This window comes from Myotis lucifugus, unplaced genomic scaffold, assembly GCF_000147115.1.
Source record: "Myotis lucifugus unplaced genomic scaffold, Myoluc2.0 scaffold_185, whole genome shotgun sequence".
Classification (NCBI taxonomy): Eukaryota; Metazoa; Chordata; class Mammalia; order Chiroptera; family Vespertilionidae; genus Myotis; species Myotis lucifugus.
The window spans coordinates 1,221,730-1,241,685 of record NW_005871233.1 but is presented as its reverse complement, the minus strand read 5'-3'; the positions used below and the strand labels follow the sequence as shown (position 1 = coordinate 1,241,685).

General features: G+C 49.4%; 1 protein-coding gene across 1 annotated transcript in view; it reads right to left on the bottom strand.

The window, feature by feature from the left end:
* Positions 1-19,956, bottom strand: part of RYR1 (ryanodine receptor 1) — a 127,174-nt gene that overhangs the window by 43,898 nt on the left and 63,320 nt on the right. Inside the window, 17 exon segments of the mRNA XM_023760566.1 lie at positions 2,217-2,297; positions 4,020-4,093; positions 4,669-4,745; positions 4,839-4,918; positions 5,232-5,331; positions 6,706-6,771; positions 6,902-6,953; positions 8,481-8,587; positions 8,837-8,933; positions 9,116-9,228; positions 13,342-13,479; positions 13,755-13,814; positions 15,351-15,521; positions 16,625-16,639; positions 17,038-17,130; positions 17,235-17,322; positions 19,170-19,410. Of these exon segments, the coding sequence (XP_023616334.1) occupies positions 2,217-2,297; positions 4,020-4,093; positions 4,669-4,745; positions 4,839-4,918; positions 5,232-5,331; positions 6,706-6,771; positions 6,902-6,953; positions 8,481-8,587; positions 8,837-8,933; positions 9,116-9,228; positions 13,342-13,479; positions 13,755-13,814; positions 15,351-15,521; positions 16,625-16,639; positions 17,038-17,130; positions 17,235-17,322; positions 19,170-19,410 (1,653 nt within the window).

Below are 19,956 nucleotides of genomic sequence, written 5' to 3'. Positions count from 1 at the left end.
TTCTCTACTTCAGTGTGTGGTAATAATAATAATATTATTATTAATAATAATACACTGTTCATTGGTGGCAGGAGTGGTGGTGGGGAATACTGGGCAGAATGATCATGGTTGTGATGGGGAAACCCAGAGGGACAATAGGAGCCCAGAGGAGATGCCTGGCCCAGCCTGGGTAATCAAAGAAGGCTGGAGGAGGGGACCTCTGAGCTGAGACCTGAAGATAAGTAGGAGTTGGTTGTACGAATTCCCAGCTGTGTGACCTCAGACAAGTTACTGAGCCTCTCTGTGTGGTACAGACTTGCCCGTTTCCCATTGGTAACACGGTGGTCACATTTATTAGTCTACCTGAGCTATTGAATAGTTTTAATACTTGAGCATACATAAAGGAGTTGGATAGCACTGGTACATAAGTGCTCGATGAATGTTAAGCTGTTCTTAAAAGGCCTTAAAGAAAGTGCTGAGGCTAAGAGCTGCCCTTGGGAGTGGTGATTCTCAAAGTGTGACCCTGGGCCAGTAGCATCAGCACCTCCTGGGACCCAGTTAGATATTCACATTCCTGGGCTCCACCCCAGAACTACTAAATCAGGAATCCTGGGTGAGGCCCAGAAACCTGTATTTAACAAGGCCTCCAGCTGATTCTCAGGCGCGCTTAAGTGTGAGAACCACCTGTTTGCCAAATGACCAAACGTGGGGTTCAGTGAAGTCCTTTCCATGTTGATAGCAATGTCATGTTGCACAGGATGGCTTTAACAGCCCTTGAAAGGTATTTTCCCCTCCAAAGTCTTACTTCCCCCCTGACTTTCCTATAATCACTTCACAATCACTGTATCAGGTGAAATGTCCATTTTGCCTGGTTTCACATTATAAAGTATACTAAAATATTCAAGATTTTATAAGCAGATTTCTCATCAACCCTGTTTGCTAACTCCTTTGTGTTCATTTACATCGGACCATATGCATAAATGGTTAGATATACAGCACTCCACACTCATAAAGAACTCTGAGAACGCTGTCATAGACATGAGCAAATAAGAGACAAACCTTTTATCTTCTTTGAATTGTACTGAATACTCAAGACATGCAACGCATCTGAGATTTCAAATACTTATTTGAATGGGCTGGTTTATGAATCCAAGAATTTAGGCAGAGGACTGGATCACAAATTTACTGGGAGAGAGAAATCCCACTTGTAAGAATGTTTTCACTTCCAAAAAGTGATAGACCCAGGGAATAAAATTCATTTTTAACACCAAAGACTGATTCCACTTTAGTTGAATTTAAAGAAAGGAAATCCTAGTTGTGTGGCAGAAGAGTATTTAATAAACGTTGAAGAATAGTTGTAGCCCTAAGAGCTTTAGAGAATGTAAAGCAATAGATCATGCTTTATCCTTTGTTGAAAAGAGTGAAGATTAGAGATATTTACAAATCAGTTACCTTAGAGAGCACTAGCCAAGTAGGGTGCAGGTTCTATGGAAGTTAGACTTATAATTACTCCCATTCTTGTCATGAAGGCTAATTTCTGGGCAGTCTGTGGCTTCATAATCACCTGCTAAGCATTACAACCACAACCTTGAGACTAAAATGACTTTGGGTGGAATGTTTGTTGAACAGAGTTTGGGCTGTCCCTTTGATGTTATAAGCTATGTGTGCCACAAGGGGTTTTATTTTCTCCCTGACTATGTGTTTAACTTGCTGGTCACCCTTGAACCAGGACAAATGTGAAAACTCTCGCTTAAGTTAGGAAAGAATCTGTAGTTATTCCTTCTGGCAAAGCATTTTTATAAGAAAAATTAATAAGCAATTGTAATAGATTCATTGAAAAATGCCATGTGATTCTTCCCCTTTTACAGAACCCAAGTATGGAAATCCATAACATTTACTCAACTTTGAAATGACTGTGGAAAAATGGCAAGTAGCTAATTGCTCATTTGGGCAAATTGATTTTTGGCCAAATTGGTTTCTGGTAGATTGCTTTTGGGGACTTGGACTGGCCAGAAAGTGAATTTCTGCCTAGATTCCAGAAATTCAAGAGAGATTTAGGTAGGTGGGTGGATTGAGTTTGACCCTGGCTGAAAGTAAATGATGGACAATGGGATCAAGGATAGGTAGTGAGACCATCACTGATAAGGGAGGAGGGAACTGAAGATTAACTCAGGCAACTCTTCCAGACTGTCCCCAAACCTCACTTCCTCTCCACTCCACCCACCCCTCCTTCTCACCATTATTATGCCCCTCACAGAGCAATTGCAGGAATCGAAATAGGTCTTGGGTGAATTCATCATCTGCCATGACCTTCTCTCCTGGGTGGAGAAAGGGGCAGGGCCCAGAAGGGGTGAGGTGCGCCAGAACATGGTACACCTGCACACGGCCCATGCACACTGCACACACATGCGCAAAGCATAGGGGGCTGGGGTGGGGAGGAGCAGCCATCACTTCAAAGACACTGTGAGGGCCATGGACACCCATGACACCAGGAGTCCTGATTTCAGAATCTGACAGCTGATGTAGACCTGATGGGCCCTGAGTCATGAAGCTGGGGCCTTGAGTGTCTTTCTACAACATCAGTGTCTCTCTGATGTCATCACTATGTGACATCCGGGGGTGTCTGCTTGATCCAGTAAAGATTCAAGCAATTGGCACCTCCCTCAGCACTCCTCCAGGGCCAAAGGGTTAATGGATTATGGGGGTTGGGATCATTTTCACACAAAGGCTCGGAGCAGAAAGGGATAGGACTGAAACAGGCTCAGATGCCTTGAAAGCAGCCAATCCAGGAGAAGCAGGGTGTGTGTGTGTGTGTGTGTGTGTGTGTGTGTGTGTGTACATGGGCCAATCAGAACAGGCATCTGAAATAAGCCCATCAAGAAGGGCTGTAGGGGAGGAAAAAGAGGGGAGGCCAGGGCCAATCAGAGCAGGCACAGAGGTTGCACACACACCAATCAGAATGGAAGCTAGGAGCAACCAATCTGGTTGGTGGATAGGAACTGCAGGCCCCACAATGTGGGGTGGGGTCATGGTGCAGAGAGCAGGGTGGGTGGGAATGGGGATCACCCCACCCTGGGGCTGTGAATCTGGGTCCGGAAGTCTGAGAACATCCATCTGGAAAGGGACATTTGCCATCTTCTCTAGCTACTTTACAGATGGGGAAACTGAGGCCAATGGAAAGTAGGTGAGTGGCTAATGTGGGACTTGAATCTTGGTCTCTGAACCCTGTTCTCAATACTTTCACCAGGTACAGTGACCCAAGAAAGAATTCTCCCTCCCTGGATGTCCCAGATCCTCAGCCCCCAGGTGAAGGGGGTGGTGGGGGTAAGAAGGGAGGGGTGGCAGAGTAGCACAGCAAGGGGAATGGGCTGGGGAAATTACCGTTCTGGCGGTTGATGACTGGGGCAGCCAACAGGATGGGAGGAGGAAGCAGGAAAAAAGAGGAAAAAAAGAGACAGAAGGAGATAGAGACAGAAAAACACACAGTGACACAAGGTCAGGGACGAAGACACAGACATGGAAAAAGAAACAACTCACACAGAAAGAGCGATAAGGATACAGAAGGAAGCCAGGAAGAGAGTAGGAATGACGGTAAAGGCATTGGGACAGAAAGGAGAGGGAAGAGATAGAGATGGACAGGTAGAGGTGGAGAGGCAGGAGGCAAGGATCAGGGCAGAAAGGTTAAACACGTCACAACACGGCAAAGAGGAGACTTGATTAACCCGGATTAGGGACATTAATGAGAGAACAGCAACCAGGGCGGGAGACTTGGGGCTTGTGGAAGGCAGGTCCATGTGGTGATGGGTGAGAGAACACAGGACACAAGGGCACCCAGGGGTGGAGATCATGGGGAGGGAGACCCTGGGGGGAATCGGGGGCAGGACTGGGCACCACTGCATGGGCAGGGGAGGGGAGACCTGGGGGTGCTCTTGGAGAGGGAGTGTCTTGGAGGAAGGGAGCCCTGGGCAGTGTTGGGTGAGGGGGCAGATCCTGAAGGAAAAAGAAATTCCATGGAGAGGGAGCCCAAGAGAGGGCCTCACCAGTTCCGTCCTCATTCACCATGCCCAGCCCTTCTGCCTTGTTCTGTCTCTCGAAGGCATTGAGATCCAGGACGCTGAGGGGAAGAAAGGAAAAATGGGAAGATGTGCTTCGGTCCTCTTCCAGAGCCCCGCAGCGCCCCACCCCCACCCCCCCCCACACAGTGGTGGGTGAAGAGCCATGGGAAACCACAAATGAGCAGAGATCAAGAGGAAGTAGAAACTGAGATTTGGCAGAAGCTGTGAAGTAATATGGGGTAAGGACGAAATGTGTCCCAGTTGAAATCAGGAGGGTACAGAAACCATCAATCAGCAAAAGCTTCAGAGGGTCAACACCAAGAGGAGAACAAAGGCAGACAGTCAGAGTCACATTAATAGGGGTCATTAGAGAGAGCCCAGATTCCCTGCTGCGGGGCGCCCCTTGAATTCTCAACAGCCTTCCAGTTCCACCTGCCTGCATCCATGGGGTGGCATTTTGCCTTCCTTATTGTTGCACATGAATTCTTATAATAAACTCCCTAACGTTTGAGCTAGTCTGAATGGGTCTCTGTTCCTGGAACCAAGAGAGTGGAACTAGAACTAGAAGTGGTGGCAGGAGTAGGGGCACAGTGGCACCAAACAGTTTCACTGAAAGATAGACACTAGAGCATACCTGCATGTCTGCATCAGCGCCTGGATACTCTGGAAGAAGCCAACTTCCTTCTTGTCCTTCAGATAATCCAGCATTTTCTGCAGAGGGGGCGGCAGGACAGGGCGAACTGGTAGTCACGCAGGAACCTGCTACCCTTCTTAGCCCTCCTCCCCAGTCCCTTCTCCTGCTACCTGCTGCACATCAGCATTGCCCCCATTTAGGATGGAGATGCCCAGCTTCAGGGTGGAGGACACCATGGCTCCCGTCTCTCCTGGGGGGTGAGGGGGGGAGCAGGGGACAAAAGATGGTCCACTTAGTTTGGGAGCGGGGTTCTCCATCCACCAGAAAACAGCCAATGCAGGGGATGTGAGAGAAAGGGTTGGAGGAGGGTGGAAGTGTGATAGTGACAGAAGATGAGCAAGAAATCACAAGGCAAGTGAAACATGCAAGGGCTGGTGTGTGTGTGCAAACCACAGGCATGCAGGGGTGGGAGAGTGTGCTGCCGGGTCCACAGGAAATGTGGGCTGGGGAGAGTGAAACAGGATGAGTGTGCTCAGGAGGAGCCGGATGCTTGTGGAGGGCACCTTTGCAGGCACTGATCATCTGCAGCACCATCTCCGCCGCCCCTCGGTTGTGCAGCCGTGCCTGCTGGTACAGGAGCCTCTGCTTCTCCATCTCTTTCTCCTGGGGCAGAGCCAGGCCCATGGTGCCAAGTGAGTCCAGGCTCACCAGCCTAGCCTTTCCCTCCTCCCCCCACCCCCACAGCCCTGTCCCTCACCCCTGTGCTCCCTGCTCCAGTCACTGGCTCATTCCTTCAACTCATAAACCTCCTCTATCTCTTGGGAATGAAATCTTAGATTTGTTCCTGGCACCTAGTGCAGGCCTGGGCATGGTGCAATCTTAACCTGGGCCCACAGACCTTCAAGGGGTCAATGGATAAAATCTGGGAAGTCTGTGAACTCGAATGAGGAAAAAAGCTATATGTTTACTACCCTCTAACTGAAATGTGGCACTTCTTCCCATTATGGATGAGGCCATAAAACATAGCATAAGAATCACAGATGAGCCCTAGCCAGTTTGGCACAGTGGGTAGAGCATCGGTCTGCAGTCACGGGTTCAACTCTGGTCAAGGGCATGTACCTCAGTTGCAGGCTTGATCCCTGGCCCCCCTGTCAGGGCGAGTACAGGCGGCAACCAATCAATGTGTCTCTCTCACATTGATATTTCTCTCTGTGTCTCCCCCTCCCTTTCACTCTCTCTAAAAAATCAATGGAAAATATCCTCAGGTGAGGATTATAACAACAACAAAAAGAATCACAGATGTTTCCATATCACATTTTTGTAGACATCTCAAAATATTGTTTTATTCATCACTACTTATCATTTATAGTAGCTTTTGGACCCACTGTTAGATCTTATTTGATAGATTAATAAAGAAGGGCAGATATTAGTATGTCACAAATTTTTAACATAATATTTTGATAACTACTTCCATATGCTTATTTCCTCTCTTATGAATTCATTTTCTGCATTTAAAAACCTAATTGTGAGAAAGGCTTCACTAGATGCCAAAAGGAATTCTGCCTTAGTGATGAATAGGTGGGTTAATCGCAAGTTTACTAGCTCTTTCTCACCGCGTGGCCTTTGCAAATGCTGTTTCCTTACCTGAAACACCTTTTTCCTTTCTTCAACTGGCACACCCCTACTCAGACATCCCTTCCTCTGAGAAGCCTTCCTGCCACCCTTCAACGCTGGCGGGGGGAGCACCGTGGATGGGCTACCACAGCCCCTGAACTCACCCCTGGGTGCTCTGCTTTCCCAGCCCTGACCCGCCCCTGCCTGAGCTTCCCTCTTCACCACCGTGAATACTCTGTGCTGTTACTGTCTGTGATGCACCTGTCTCCCCAATGGACTGACTTGGTCACTCCTGTGTCCCCAACATCACCCAGCCCAGGGCCTGGCTCATAGCACTGCTCTGTGAGTGTATGCTGAATGAATGAGGATGACTGAAGTCAGGGTCCCCCATCCCGTCCTCCAGCTCCTCCTGATCCCACCTACCTCAAATGAAACCTCAACCTCTTCTTCACCTTCGCCGTTCTCCCCTCCCTCCTCCAGGTGACAGCTCTGAGGATGGGGCATAAGTTAGGGATGATGGGGAACAGAGGAGGTCCTCAGTCCACCCCCAGCCCTTTCAGTGGACAGGCATTGCAGCTGAGGAGAAGGGGACCTGCCCTGGATAGGGGCAGGGCCTCACCTTTGCCATGATATCAGCATACGCCATGTACAGGTAATCCTCATCCAGTTTGCTGAGGAAGTAATTGGGGAGATAGTCAGGCCCCAGTGGAGAGGACCCCCATCTTATAGCAGCTTCCAGATTTCCTTTGGAAAGCCAGCCCTCCCCATGCTCAGCCTGTGTGGTTCACTCAGGGTAAATTGGCCATTGCCAGAGTGGGCCTGTGATGAAGACTGAGCCAATCAGTACTATTTTTCTGCTTGGCCACAGTAAGAGGCTAGAGATGGCCCAGTGGAACTCATTTGGGGAATTTTGCTGAAGCTATTGGTAGAGTTGTTCCCTTTCCACTGGGGTTGCTAAAATGGTGTGATGGAAGCCTGGAGTTTCTGGGTCCATCTTACCACCCTGAACAACTATGACCAGCCACTATATCCTTGGGTCATCTCAATACTACTACTACTACTACTACTACTACTACTACTACCACTACTACTACCACTACTACTAGCAATGGCCAAGACCTATTTTTTACCCTACGTTAATCCCTGTTCTATATATATAAATCCTCACAATAATCTTATTAGGTAGGTGTATTACTAGCCACATTTTACCAGTGAGGAAACTGGGGCTCAAAGATCCTTCTTGGCCAAGATCACACAGCTTCTACTAGGGTTCAAACCTGGATAGTCTAACTCCAGAGTCATCGCTTTCCCAGGACACTAAACTTCCCAGCCTCCCTTGCTGCTTTGGTAGCCTGATGCCAGAATTCTGGCCAATGAGATCTGTGCAGAAGCCCACCAAGGAGGGCTTCTCTCCTTGGATAAAAAGATCTTGGCCTTCCATAGAGGAAAAAAATTCTCTTCCCTTCTTTCTGCCTGGCATGTGGTCATGTCTGGAAGTTTAGCATCCATTTTGTGACCACAAGACAAAAGCTCAGAATGGCAGTACAGAAAGCCTGAGCAAGCCTGTCAGCCTGAATGACTCTGTGACTGTCATTGTGTCACTGCCTAGCCCTGGACTTTCTACCTCCTGACTTCATGTTATGTGAGAAAAATAAATCTCTGTGCTGCCATTTCCTTGTCCACAAAAAGGAGTTGATAGTAGTGTCTATTTTACAGTGTCAAGATAAATGAGAGGATATAGATGTCAAGTGCTTAGCATGGTGCCTACACATAAGCACTTGATAAATGTCACCTGTTAGCAGCAGCACCATTACTTCGGTCATTTATTCCCAAGACTGTCATTAGCCCATATGCAGCCTTTGTGTTAATTAGAAAAAGAACCCCCTTCCACACTTCCCTCTGTTGGAAATTTGTCATAATTTACTGATTTGTTCCTACAGTATACTGATTTTGTTTGAGCAAGATGCTTTCTTCTAAAAATGTCAACATCAATATTGCCTGAGATGTGAAACCTTCAAAGATGCCCTTGTGAGTGCTCTGCCTGCCCAGTGGTACATGGTGGCCCTGCCTATCCTGGTAAAGTGACATTGAGAGATCAGCTCCCCTAGGACACAGAAGGTCTCTCTTGAGAAACAGGGAGGTTGCTGGGGGCAGGGAGGTAGTGGGTTCTTTTCCCAAGACCTATGAAGGGTCCTCACCTCTTTTCAGTCAAGGCAGTGCGGCTAAAGTGCAGGACCAGTTGGTGCAGGGGGTCTGGCTTCTTCTCCTCCACTTCTTCCTCTTCCTCCTCCTGCTCCCCAGCTTTCTGGGGGAAGGAGTGGGGTTGGGGAAGGGGCTTCCAGAGTCCCCTCCTGTCTCCTCCATAGCCCTCACGGGCTGGATTTTTTTCTCACATGCCCCACATCCTGCACCCTTCCCTGGTTCTGTGCAAGCCAGAGGCACCTTTCTCATACTTCTCAGTGTGAAGGGTGACCCCTGGAGATGTGCAACAGGCAGGCTCAGCCCTAGCCCTATCCAGCTCTGCCCCCACACTCCCAGGCAGGCCCCAGCTCACTGAAAGGTCATCTATCATGCGGTCCTCAAAACTGTGGTCTTCAGTCAGGATCCATGTGGCCTTGTACCTCTCCAGGAACATATTACTTGCCCGGTGCCTGCAAGGGAAACGTGTGGAGTGACAGTGGGACCTTCTCTCCACTGCTTCTTCTGACCTCCCACAAATCTGCCTCACCAACCATTCCTAAAGAGCCCATCATATTGGCCCTCCATCCTCCTGCCCTCTCAGCCACCCTTTCTTCGAGGTCCCTTTAGCTCCCCTCCACCCTAGGTGTCTTACGTGGGCAGGTTGTACAGGGGGGTCATGCGGAAACAGGCAACAACCGCCCTCCGGCGCTGCTTGGACAAGAGCTTGTGCCACACAGCCTTCTTGGACTTGAAAGGGTGCTCGACCTGGGGGCAGAACAATGTCATGTCCCCAGACTCTGCCCCTGGCCTGATTCCCACTTCCAGCCTGAGTGAAACTGCCCATCTGTGCCCAGGTCCGACTAACAGGGCCAAAGAATCACTTTGCTTCCACTGACAGAGTCAAGGTTCTAACCTGGTCTCTGCTTCCAGACCAAAATTTCTCTCCTAGGCCCCACCAACAGACCGAGGGTCTCTACCCAGGCTCCGCCCCTAATTCCAAGGCCCTTCCCAGGAGTCAAGTAGTCTCCATAAGGCCCCACTACCTGAACCAATGTTCTGTCCTGGGCCCAAGATTGAGTGCACTGATTCAAGTTTCCATTCTAAGCCTCAATTTATTTATTTATTTATTTATTTATTTATTTATTTATTTATTTATTTATAATTCACCTTAACATTAGACTTAGAAAAAAAACTTAAAAAATGTTTTTTATTGATTTCAGAAAGAGGAAGTGAGAGGGAGAGACATCAATGATGAGAGAGATTCATCCATCGGCTACTTCATCCATGTCCCCTACTGGGAATTGAGCCCTCAACCGGGACATGTGCCCTGACAGGGAATCGAACTGTGACATCCTGGTTCATGGAACCAAGATGGCAGCACTTACATATGTAAGTGCCTGTACCCACTGCTTCCCACACCCACATGAAAATTACACCTAAAATACAGAACAATCATCATCCAGAACCACCTGAAAGCTGGCTGAATGAAAGTTCTACAACTAGAGAAGTAAAGAAGAAAGCACCCTGAGACTGGTAGGTGGGGTGGTGGCACGGATCAGGTTGGACCGACACCCACGTGTGTGGATTTTTTAATCGGGTGGGAGATCATCTTTGCGGAGGCTCCCCATAAGGAGCAAGGGGTCTCAGCCCCACACCAGACTCCAAGCCCAAGCTCCCAGAGCTGGGAAAAGAAGTCCCCATAACTATGGGCTGTAAAAACCAGCAGGGATTGGGGCCCAGTAACACGGAGGCTGCTGAAGACCCAGCTGATCCTCTTAAAGCGCCTGCCTGTACACGAATTGAATTTACAAGGTCCTACTTCCTCTGAGCTCCAGCGCCAAGACAAGTCTCTAGGGGACACAGACACATATGGGAAGGAACTGGATTGTCTGGCATCAGGGCAGGAACTCAGAGGCGGCTTTCTCCCAGTCAGAGGTGCTAACTGGGGTCATTGTTCCTGTGTTGGGACCTCCCCAGTTGCATGGCTGACTGGCAGCCAAATATGTTTGCTCCATCACCCTGGTGATTCCCTGAGACCACTGCCCCATCCAATTTTCAGCCCCATCCAACCTTTGTGCAGTAGCTTTTGCATATGAATGGCCTGTCTTTGCTTAGGCTTCAGACTTTGCTAAAATCTCTCAAACAAGCTTCAATGGGGTTAGGGAGCCCCAAATATATCAGTAAAAGCCCAACACCCAGCACTAGCACCAGCCTGCCTTGCTTCACAGCTGAGCCTCGTTTGGACACTTCCAAAACAGATACAAATATGGAGAATCTGCAGATAGGTGGCCCCAGGCAGTGGTTGACTTTGCACCTCCCTAGAGACCAAAGAGCCAGTACACCCAGTGGTCAGTGTCAGACCATACCAGATTACAACTCTATGCATCCACAAGCGACACACTCAAGGGGCAGACTCAGTGAGCACCAAAGCCCCACTAAAGCAAGTCCTGCTCCTTAGGGGTGTCTCCTCCACAGCAGCTCTTCTATTGTAGCCACAGCTGGTCCTCACAGCCAATTGGCCTGGAGGTCTATTCCTCCCAATGACACCAACAGCAATCAAGGTTCAACTACAACAAGACTGTGCACAAGCCCACAAAGGGGCACACCTAAAGTGCCCGGCTCAGGTGACTGGGGAAGCTAAGCCACTGGGCTCTATAGGACACCTACTACACAAGACCACTCTATCAACTCAAGGAGACATAGCAGCTCTACCCAATACATAGAAACAAACACAGGGAAGCAGCCAAAATGCGGAGACAAAGAAACATGTCAACAATGAAAAAAATGGAAGGAAGCAAACTACTGGATATAGAATTCAAAACCATCTTATAAGGTTAGTCAAGAGTTTTCTGAGATCTTCAAGGAACTTAGTGAGACTTTCAAGGATCTCAGTGAGAATGCCAAAAAGCAAACAAACAAACAAAAAAAGGAAATGAACCAGTCAGAAATTGAGCATACACAGGCTGAAATAAGGAATAATATATAGGGATTCAACAGTAGAGTAGAGGATCCCGAGAATCAAATCAATGATTTGAAATATGAGGAAGCAAAAAACACCCAATCAGAAGAGCAACAAGAAAAAAGAATCCAAAAATATGAAGATAGTATAAGGAGCCTCTGGGACAATTTCAAGTGTACCAATATTTGCATTATGGGGGTGCTAGAAGAAGAAAGAAAGCAAGATATTGAAAACCTATTTGAAGAAATAATTACAGAAAACTTCCCCTACCTGGTGAAAGAAACAGACTTACAAGTCCAGTAAGCACAGAGAATCCCAAACAAGGGAACCCAAAGAGGCCCCACCCAAGACACATCTTATTAAAATGCCAAGGGCTAAAGACCAAGAGAGAATCTTAAAAGCAGCAAAAGAAAAACAGTTAACTACAAGGGAGTGCCCATAGGACTGTCAGCTGTTTTCTCAACAGAAACTAAGCAGGCTATAAGGGAGTGGCAAGAAATATTCAAAGTGATGAATAGCAAGGACCTACAACCAATATTACTCTATCCAGCAAAGCTCTCATTTAGAATTGAAGGTCAGATAAAGAGCTTCACAGATAAGAAAAAGCTAAAGGAGTTCATCACCACCAAACCAGCATTACATGAAATGTTGAAGGGTAGTTTTAAAGAAGAGGAAGAAGAAGAAGAAAAAAAAGAAAAAGATAAAAATATGAACAATAAAAAGGCAATCCTATATAATAAAAGGCTAATATGCAAATCGACTGAACGGCAGAATGACCAGTCGCTGTGACTTGCACTGACCACCAGGGAGCAGACGCTCAACACAGAGGCTGCCCCCTGGTGGTCAGTGCACTCCCACAAGGGGAGCACTGCTTGGCCAGAAGCCAGAAGCCCTGTGGAGAGCGGGCCTACACTGGCAGTCAGACATCCCCTGAGGGCTCCTGGACTGCGAGAGGGTGCAGGCCTGGCTGAGGGACCCCCCCTCCCCCGCCAGTGCACGAATTTTGTGCACCGGGCCTCTAGTAAATACATATCTGTCAACAATTGAATATAAAAATCAAAATAAACAAATAAGAAATCTAATAAACAGAATAAACTGATGAATAAAATAGAATCAGAGGCATGGAAATGGAACAGACTGAAGATTCTCAGAGGGAAGGTGGGTAGGGCGTGGGAAGAGATTAAACAAAGATCTTATATGCATACTAGAGGCCCGGTGCACAAATATGTGCACGGGTGGGGTCACTCAGCCTAGCTGGTGATCGGGGCCAATTGAGGCCGTGAGAGGTTTGCTGGTGCGGGGAGGGGCCATGGGAGGTTGGCTGGCTTGGGGGAGAGCTGGGGCTGCAGGAAGTTCGGCCGGTGGCCCAATCAGGGTCATTGGGGCTGGCAGGCTGGAGGAAGGGACTGCGGGAGGTTGCCTGGCCACAGGAGGTTGATTGTGGGAGCACACTGACCACCAGGGGGCAGCTCCTGTGTTGAGCATCTGCCCCCTGATGGTCAGTGCATGTTATATCAACTGGTCGACCGGTCGTTCCATTGCTTAGGCTTTTATATGTATAGATATGCATTACCTATGGACACAGACAATAGGGTGGTGAAGACCTGGGGCAGGGTGGGAACTGGGTGGAGAGGGGTGATGGGGGGAAAAAGAGGGACATCTATAATAATCTTAACAATAAAGATTAATTTTTTAAAAAAGGCTCAACCACTGAGCCCTACTGGCTGTGCCTAAGCCTCGATTTAAACTCAAGATTCCACAGAAGCTCCACCCACAGACCCAAGACCACCCCTTGCCCCCCCTCCCCCAAAAGCCCAGGTACACCCTCAGGCCCCGCCCACAAACGTAAGGCCCGCCCCTTGTCCGGCCTGGAGATCATAGCTCGGCAACTCAGCAGTAAGACCCTGCTGGCCGCCCACCTGCTCCAGGTGGTAGAGCACCGCAGACACTTCCTGGACTCTGCGCACGATCTTTTCAGGGTCGTCCGCGTCCTCCTCGCGGCCTGGGAGGCCCCGGTACAGGGCCATCTGCCATCGCAGAGAAGGGGAGCCCTCCACCTGAGAGGAGGAAGAACAGTGGGCTGGAGTGAGCCTGTCCGCAAGGCCCTCCCTCCGCCCGGCTTCTGGCGGGGTGGGGTGGGGTGGGGTGGGGTGGGGTGGGGTGGGGAGTGGCCCTGCACGCAGTGTCTGCCCGGGCCTACTGGGCCCCTTTCAATCCAGTGGGAAGTGAGTACAAGTTAAGGTCCCTCTTTCGATGCCTGGTACATAGTAAGTGCTCATAAGTTGGCTCTTTTTGTTGCTGGTATCCCAATGTGCGGATTAAGGAGGCCTACCTTTCCTTGAAGGTGAAGATTGTTATGCAGAAATTCCCGGACCTCCTCATCCGTGTCTTTCTGGGGGGAAACATGGCCAGACCGGGTCACTCCGGAGGGCTCAGCGCCCTCCTTGACCTGTAACCCTTCCCCTTCTAGGCCTGTCATCCCAGCAACTGGTGGGAGGCTTGTGTAGGGAGGTTGGGTGAGAAACTTGAAAGGAATCAGAGATCAGGAGTGATCAGAGGGGGAGTCCTAGAGGCCACAGAGGCACCTTGAAGAGACAGTAAAGATTAGAAGGGCCTCGTGGGGGTGTGGGAGGAGGTAGAAGGTGACAGGATAGCCTCAAAGGTCAAATAAGACCACAGAGGGATTATTGGAAGTCAGAGGAGGGTCAGAGTGGGACTGCAAGTAAGTGGGAGATGGATAGGGTGTATCTGATCAGATGGGGTGAAGGAGGTTATAAGGAAAATGGCTAGGTTAGTAGAGGTCATGGGAGATCAGCTATATCAACCAAGTCATGGGTAGGGTTTACACAGGCCAAAGGAGGGGTCAGTAGTGTGGGGGTTCCTTAGAGTCCCAGGAGAGGGGGGCCCTCAAGGACCAAGTTGAGAGGTCAAAGAGTTCTTTGGGGTCTTGGCAGGACTCAGCAAGGTCCTAGGAGGAGCCCGAGGTCCTGAGGGAAGGATACCAGGGGAGGTCAGTGGGGGTAGTAAGTTGTAAGGTTACTCAGCAGGGTCCTGGGGGAGGTTTTAGAGGTCTCGGGATAGGATCCTCTTAGGTTCTTGTGGTGAAAAGGATCAGGGGTGGGGGAGGGTGTTATTCCATACAAGGGGTAAGTGGGGTCCTGGGAGGCCTCCTTTAAGTCCCAGAGGGCTTAGAGTTCAGGGGCAGGGTCAATTGATCCTGTGGATTCTTGGAACCTCAGAAGATTGTTCATAGACCTGGGGAGGGGCCATTAGGATTCTGCAGGGCTACTTAGGGTCACAGGTGCTCACTGGGCCCCTGAGAGTTTTGAGGGGTTTAGATGAGCGTCAAGAGAGTCTAGAGGGAGGGTCCAGCAGCATCCTAAGGGAAAGAGGTGATGAGCTAGAGAGCTCAATGGAGACCCAGAGGTTCAGGGGAAGGCCAGTGGGATCATGAGGGGCTCATTGCTCACTGGGTCCCGAGGAGTTTAGGGAGGTCCTGGTGGAGGGCTCAGAGGAGTCTCAGTGGTGCTAATGGTATCTTGGGTGGGGTCCTCAGGGTCATAATGGGTTTGGCATGGTCCTGGGGGAGGGTGTTCAGTTGGATCCCTAAAGGCTCAATGTGGTCCTTCTAGGCCTGTCAACCCAGCAGCTGGTGGAAGGCTTATGTGGGGAGGATCGGAGAGGGTCTTAGTAGTATTTCTGGGTTTCAGTGGGGTCCCAGGTAGGGTCCTTAGGTCCCAGGGCTCTGGCAGTTTCTTGAGTGGGGTCCTTAACATCCTAGGGGGTCCAGTGAGTCCTCAGGGTCCTAGAGAAGGATTCAGTAGGGTCCTAAGGGAGGGCTCCCAGTGGGCTCCTGGGGTCTTGGGGGCTTGGTGTAGGGTGCTGAGTGGGATCCTGGCAGATTCCCAGAATGGGGTCCGGCAGGCACCAAAGCATAGCGGGTCTTGGCCAGCGCAATGAGGTCCTGGTCAGTGGGTGCACACATGTTCAGGCCGATAGGCAGCATCTTCTTGAGTGTGGCCACAATCAGCGATGTCTGCACAGAGTACCGGTCCCCCCTGCGCTTCTTCTTGGTGCGTTCCTGGTCTGAGCCACCTGACTGTGGGGACATGGGGCTCAGCACCAGCATGAATGCCAGCCCAGCCCCATGCTTGGTTCCCACCCCAACAGCCATCGCCCCAGTTCCCACCCCAGTCCTTGCTGATCTTTCACCAGATGCCCAGCCCTGACCCTCCTAACCCCAGCCCCTATCCCAAATTCCTAACTTCTGTCCCAAACCCTTACAGATTCCCCCAAATTCCAGGCCTTTCTCAACCTCTGGAGGTCTTCTCCCAAAATCCCCTAAGAACTCTCAGTACAACATCTCTCCAAAAAACATGCACAGCCCCACACTTCATATCTCAAGACTGAGTTCCCAAGGATGAAACAAAGATGAGACAAGAGAAGTTGGAAGAAAAAGAGAGACACTGAGAGACTGAGATGGACAAGAAAACAGGAAGAGAGAAGATGCCAGAGAGATCCAAAAAGATCTGGGAACAGAAACACGGGCATGGAGTCCCATAGCCATGTTCTGAGCCTTGGTGCAGACCTATGGTCAGGACCACCCCAGTCATGCCAATGAGAAGCCCGGGTGACAAGCTTTGGCCAGAGCCACATCCACACCAGCTCGAAATATGGAGGCCGTACATGCATCTGAGTCCTCGCAGAGTCCTGGGCCAGGGGCCACAGGCCAAATGCCATCAGCGGCTCAAAAGGATAAGACTGTTGACCAAGGTCACATAGCCAACTGTCAGAGTCAGGATTCTAACCCAAGTCTCTCTCATTCCAGAGCCCAAGTCTTAAACTCAGCATGCACGTGCCTGTCCCACCCTCATTCCCATTCCTCACAGCCTCAGCCCACAATGGACCTTAGCCCACAATGCTTTGATGCTTTGGGGAAAGCTGAGAGGTGGGGTTTTTTTTTTTTTTTTCAACGAAAGTTAAAAAAAAAAAAGTAAATTTGCTCAAAGCTGAGGGTTGGGAAGGGAATGGATGATTGGGGACAGGGAGGAATGGGGGGAGAAAGAGGATGGTAGCTGGGAGCCAAGGATGAGGGGTGGGGAGTAGGGACAGGGGTTTTCTGGAGGGGTGCAGATGCTGGGGTTTGTGGGGAAGAAGGTATTAGCCAAGAGTCATGCGGAAGGTTCCAGATGAGGGGCTGACCTGTACGTCTCCTGCCTGTTTCATCAGATGGCAGACAGAGACAAAAAGGGTTACCCCAGTCCCTCAGAGAACCCCAGACCTAATTCCAAGTTGACCTAACCCAAGCTCTCTGCCCACCGGACATGCATCCCCTTGTAGGGCATTCCCAGACCTTGACTCAGGGTGGGTGGGTTTGTCCTTTAGATTGAACCCTGTAGAGGGCAGTTCTGAGAGGTATAAGGGGAGAGGAGAGGGGGCCCTGGGATAATGGGGATAGGAGGAAGGAAATGCAAGATGAGAGGGGACAAAGCTGTGAGGGCTGCAGGGAATGTGACCAGGACAGGGCAGCCGGCTGGATGAGGAGGGGGCAGGTAGGAAGCCCTTGGGTGTTCCCTCCCTCCCTGCTAAGGCCCCTCCCAGAGCAAAACACCCACCTTGGCCATTTTGCTCTTGTTGTCGGCAGTCAGAAACGACATGTTGTTGATCTCATTCTGGACCACGAAATTCTGCTCCTCACGCTTGAAGTTCTGGTGGCAGAGGCAGTACTGGGGTCAGGCAGGGTGGGGGGAGGGCATCTCAGGGCAGCAGCTTCTCAAGTATGAAGAGGAGCAGGGAGTGAGCAGGGACTCACGTGGGACTTGCACCAGTAGATAAAGATCTCGCCCACCATCCTGAACAGCTCTTCAGCGTTGGGATTGGGCTCCGTCAGCCAGTGCGCCCTGGGCAGCAGGGAAGGGGCTGGTGAGAGATGGGGTGAGACACCCAGGAGGGGGGCTACACAGGAGATCTTAGGGGAGAGGGTCAGGGGGACCAGGAGACTCCAAAGGGAGGGGTGGAATTTTCTGGGTAATCTGGCCATTTGGATTATTTAAAGTTGATAAATGACCATTCCTTTACAAACTTTTTTTTTCTCTATTGAAATGTAACGTGCACAGTGCTGGTGATGCTCAGCAATGGCTGGGAATCCCCTTTGTTTCCTGGGTGTGAGGACAGCCCTGGAGTCACCACCACAGGGACCTTTAGCTCTACTTTGTCCTGGAGAGAGGGAGGGATTGCAGGGAGGAGGGGGACAGGGACATTTTTAAAGCCGGGAAAGAGCTGAGCCTTTGGGTTTGCTTTTTTACTCTTGGAGTGAAATTGTGTAAGATAATGACACATAACTTTCCCACCCTAAATTATTTCAGCTCTGTCAGTAGCTGATGCAGGATTCAGTTTGTAACTGTTTTATTCCATGCTTTAGCTGTAGGTTGGAAATGTTCTCTCCTACAGAGCAGGCACTGGGAGCAGAATAATAGACCCATTAATTATAAATTTATGCTTTAAGGTTTTTTAAATCTGGTTTTTTATGTTCCCTCAGTAAATTTAAGAGTTTTTTATATGTAAACCTAAAGCAATCAAAAGTTTCTACTTAAACTTTGTTTGCAACTCCTTGAACGAGAAGATTGAATTTATAGTTAAATGCACTATTGAGATTTTTTAATGAGGCAAATAAATTTTTTCTACAGTTAAAAAAAGAAATATAACATGCATATAAAGTGTCAACTTGATGAAATATCACAAAGTGAACACACTTGTGTAACCAACCACCACCCAATTCAAGAAATAGAACATTTTCAGTCCCCAGAACTACCCTTGTGTCTCTCCCAGCCACTCCCACTTCCTTCCTCTTGAAAAAATGACCCTTATCTTGACTTACAGACCATGAATTATTTTTGTCTGTTCTTGAACATTACATAAATAGATGATACGATATGTACTATTTTTTATTTTATTTTCCTGGCTTCTTTTATTCAACCTGATGTTTGTGGGATTTATCAATGTTGTGTGTTGTAACTTTGTTCATTTGAATTATTGTGTAATATTCCACTGCGTGAATATACCACAATTTACTTGTTCAAACTCTTTGACCCAGCTCTCCCACTCCTAGGAATCTGCCCTATAGCAGTACCCACTGGTGAGCAAAAAGATGGATGTGCAAGGATGCATCCAGCATGCATACCACCACTTCCTTTTCTGCTCCCAGGACAACCTTAAAATCTTTCCCAACAAGGATGGAACTGGAGTTGAAACTCATTTACTATCCCTGAATTAGGCTGCTCGTAGGAGTCAATAATTCTTTAAACAGTTTCTGAATTTAGAGAGACATTAACAGTTGGTTGATACCTGCACTTGCTCTTTTATTAAAGATCTATGTTTCTGGGGGAATGAGACTGGTCACATCTGGACTATCTTTCTTCTCCCAATGACAGAGAAAGGCCTAATGATTGGGCTTTGCTGCACAAATATCAGCCACCTCATCTACCCAAGCCTGGAGGCCCAGTGCTGGAGAGAAAAGCAGGGCTCCTTATAGCCGACATTGCAACCGTACAGGGGCTCAGATTCAGGACGGGCAAAGGGGCAGGAAGGGAGCAAATCCAGGGGGTTGGATTTTGTTGAGCCAGAAGCAATGGGGTTGGAGTCAGTAGGTTGGGTGAGAATGGCAAGAAGTTTATAGCAAGTCAGAAGGGATTCAGGAAAGCCAGAGGTTAGGCTGAGGTATATGGGGGGACAATGGGGACATGCTGACCTGTTGTTGTCCACGTAGCGGATGAGCAGTGGATAGAGGGCATACAGGTCCCGGCAGAGCACAGAGAACTCGTCCCGCACAAGGAGCTCACCCTCCTCGGCTTCTGCCTTGGCCTCCAGGCGCAGCTGCTCCTCCTCGGCCACCACCTTCCCCGCCCGCTTGCGCAGCCGCCCAATGGTTGGGATAAAGTGTGAGTGCAGGAGCTCCGGCCGGGCCCGGCTCACAATGGGCTGGGCAAACACTGCAGGAGCAAAGTGGGGACACTCATTGCTGGCCAGCCTCTAACTCCAGCATCTGACCTATGACCTCTGTTCCCATCCCATGACTCCTCTGACCCAGCAGCTATCATTGACCCCAGCCTGACCCTGGCTTCTGACTCCAGCATTTATCTCTAATCCCACTTCTGACCTTGGGCCGTGACCTGTAACATAGTCCCTGAATTACGGGTGATCCCAACCATCACCCGTAACCTGAACCTGTGATCCCAGCCTAACACATGTGCCTGACCTGTGACCCCAACTGATATCTTACCCTAGCCTGTAACCTCTCACCCGTCTTTAACCTCTGACCTGGTCCCTACCTAGACTCTTCCTCACTACATGATTTCTCACTATGGCTTCTTACCCCAGCCTTTGGCCTCTGATCCTGGCCTCCGATTCCAGCCTCAACCTCTAGTTTGAACCAATTTTTGACATAGAACTTCTAAACCAGGAATCCCAACCCTTTAAGGACTAATGTCTTGACCTCTTACCTATAACCCATCCTTATCGGGAACCTCATCCTCTGA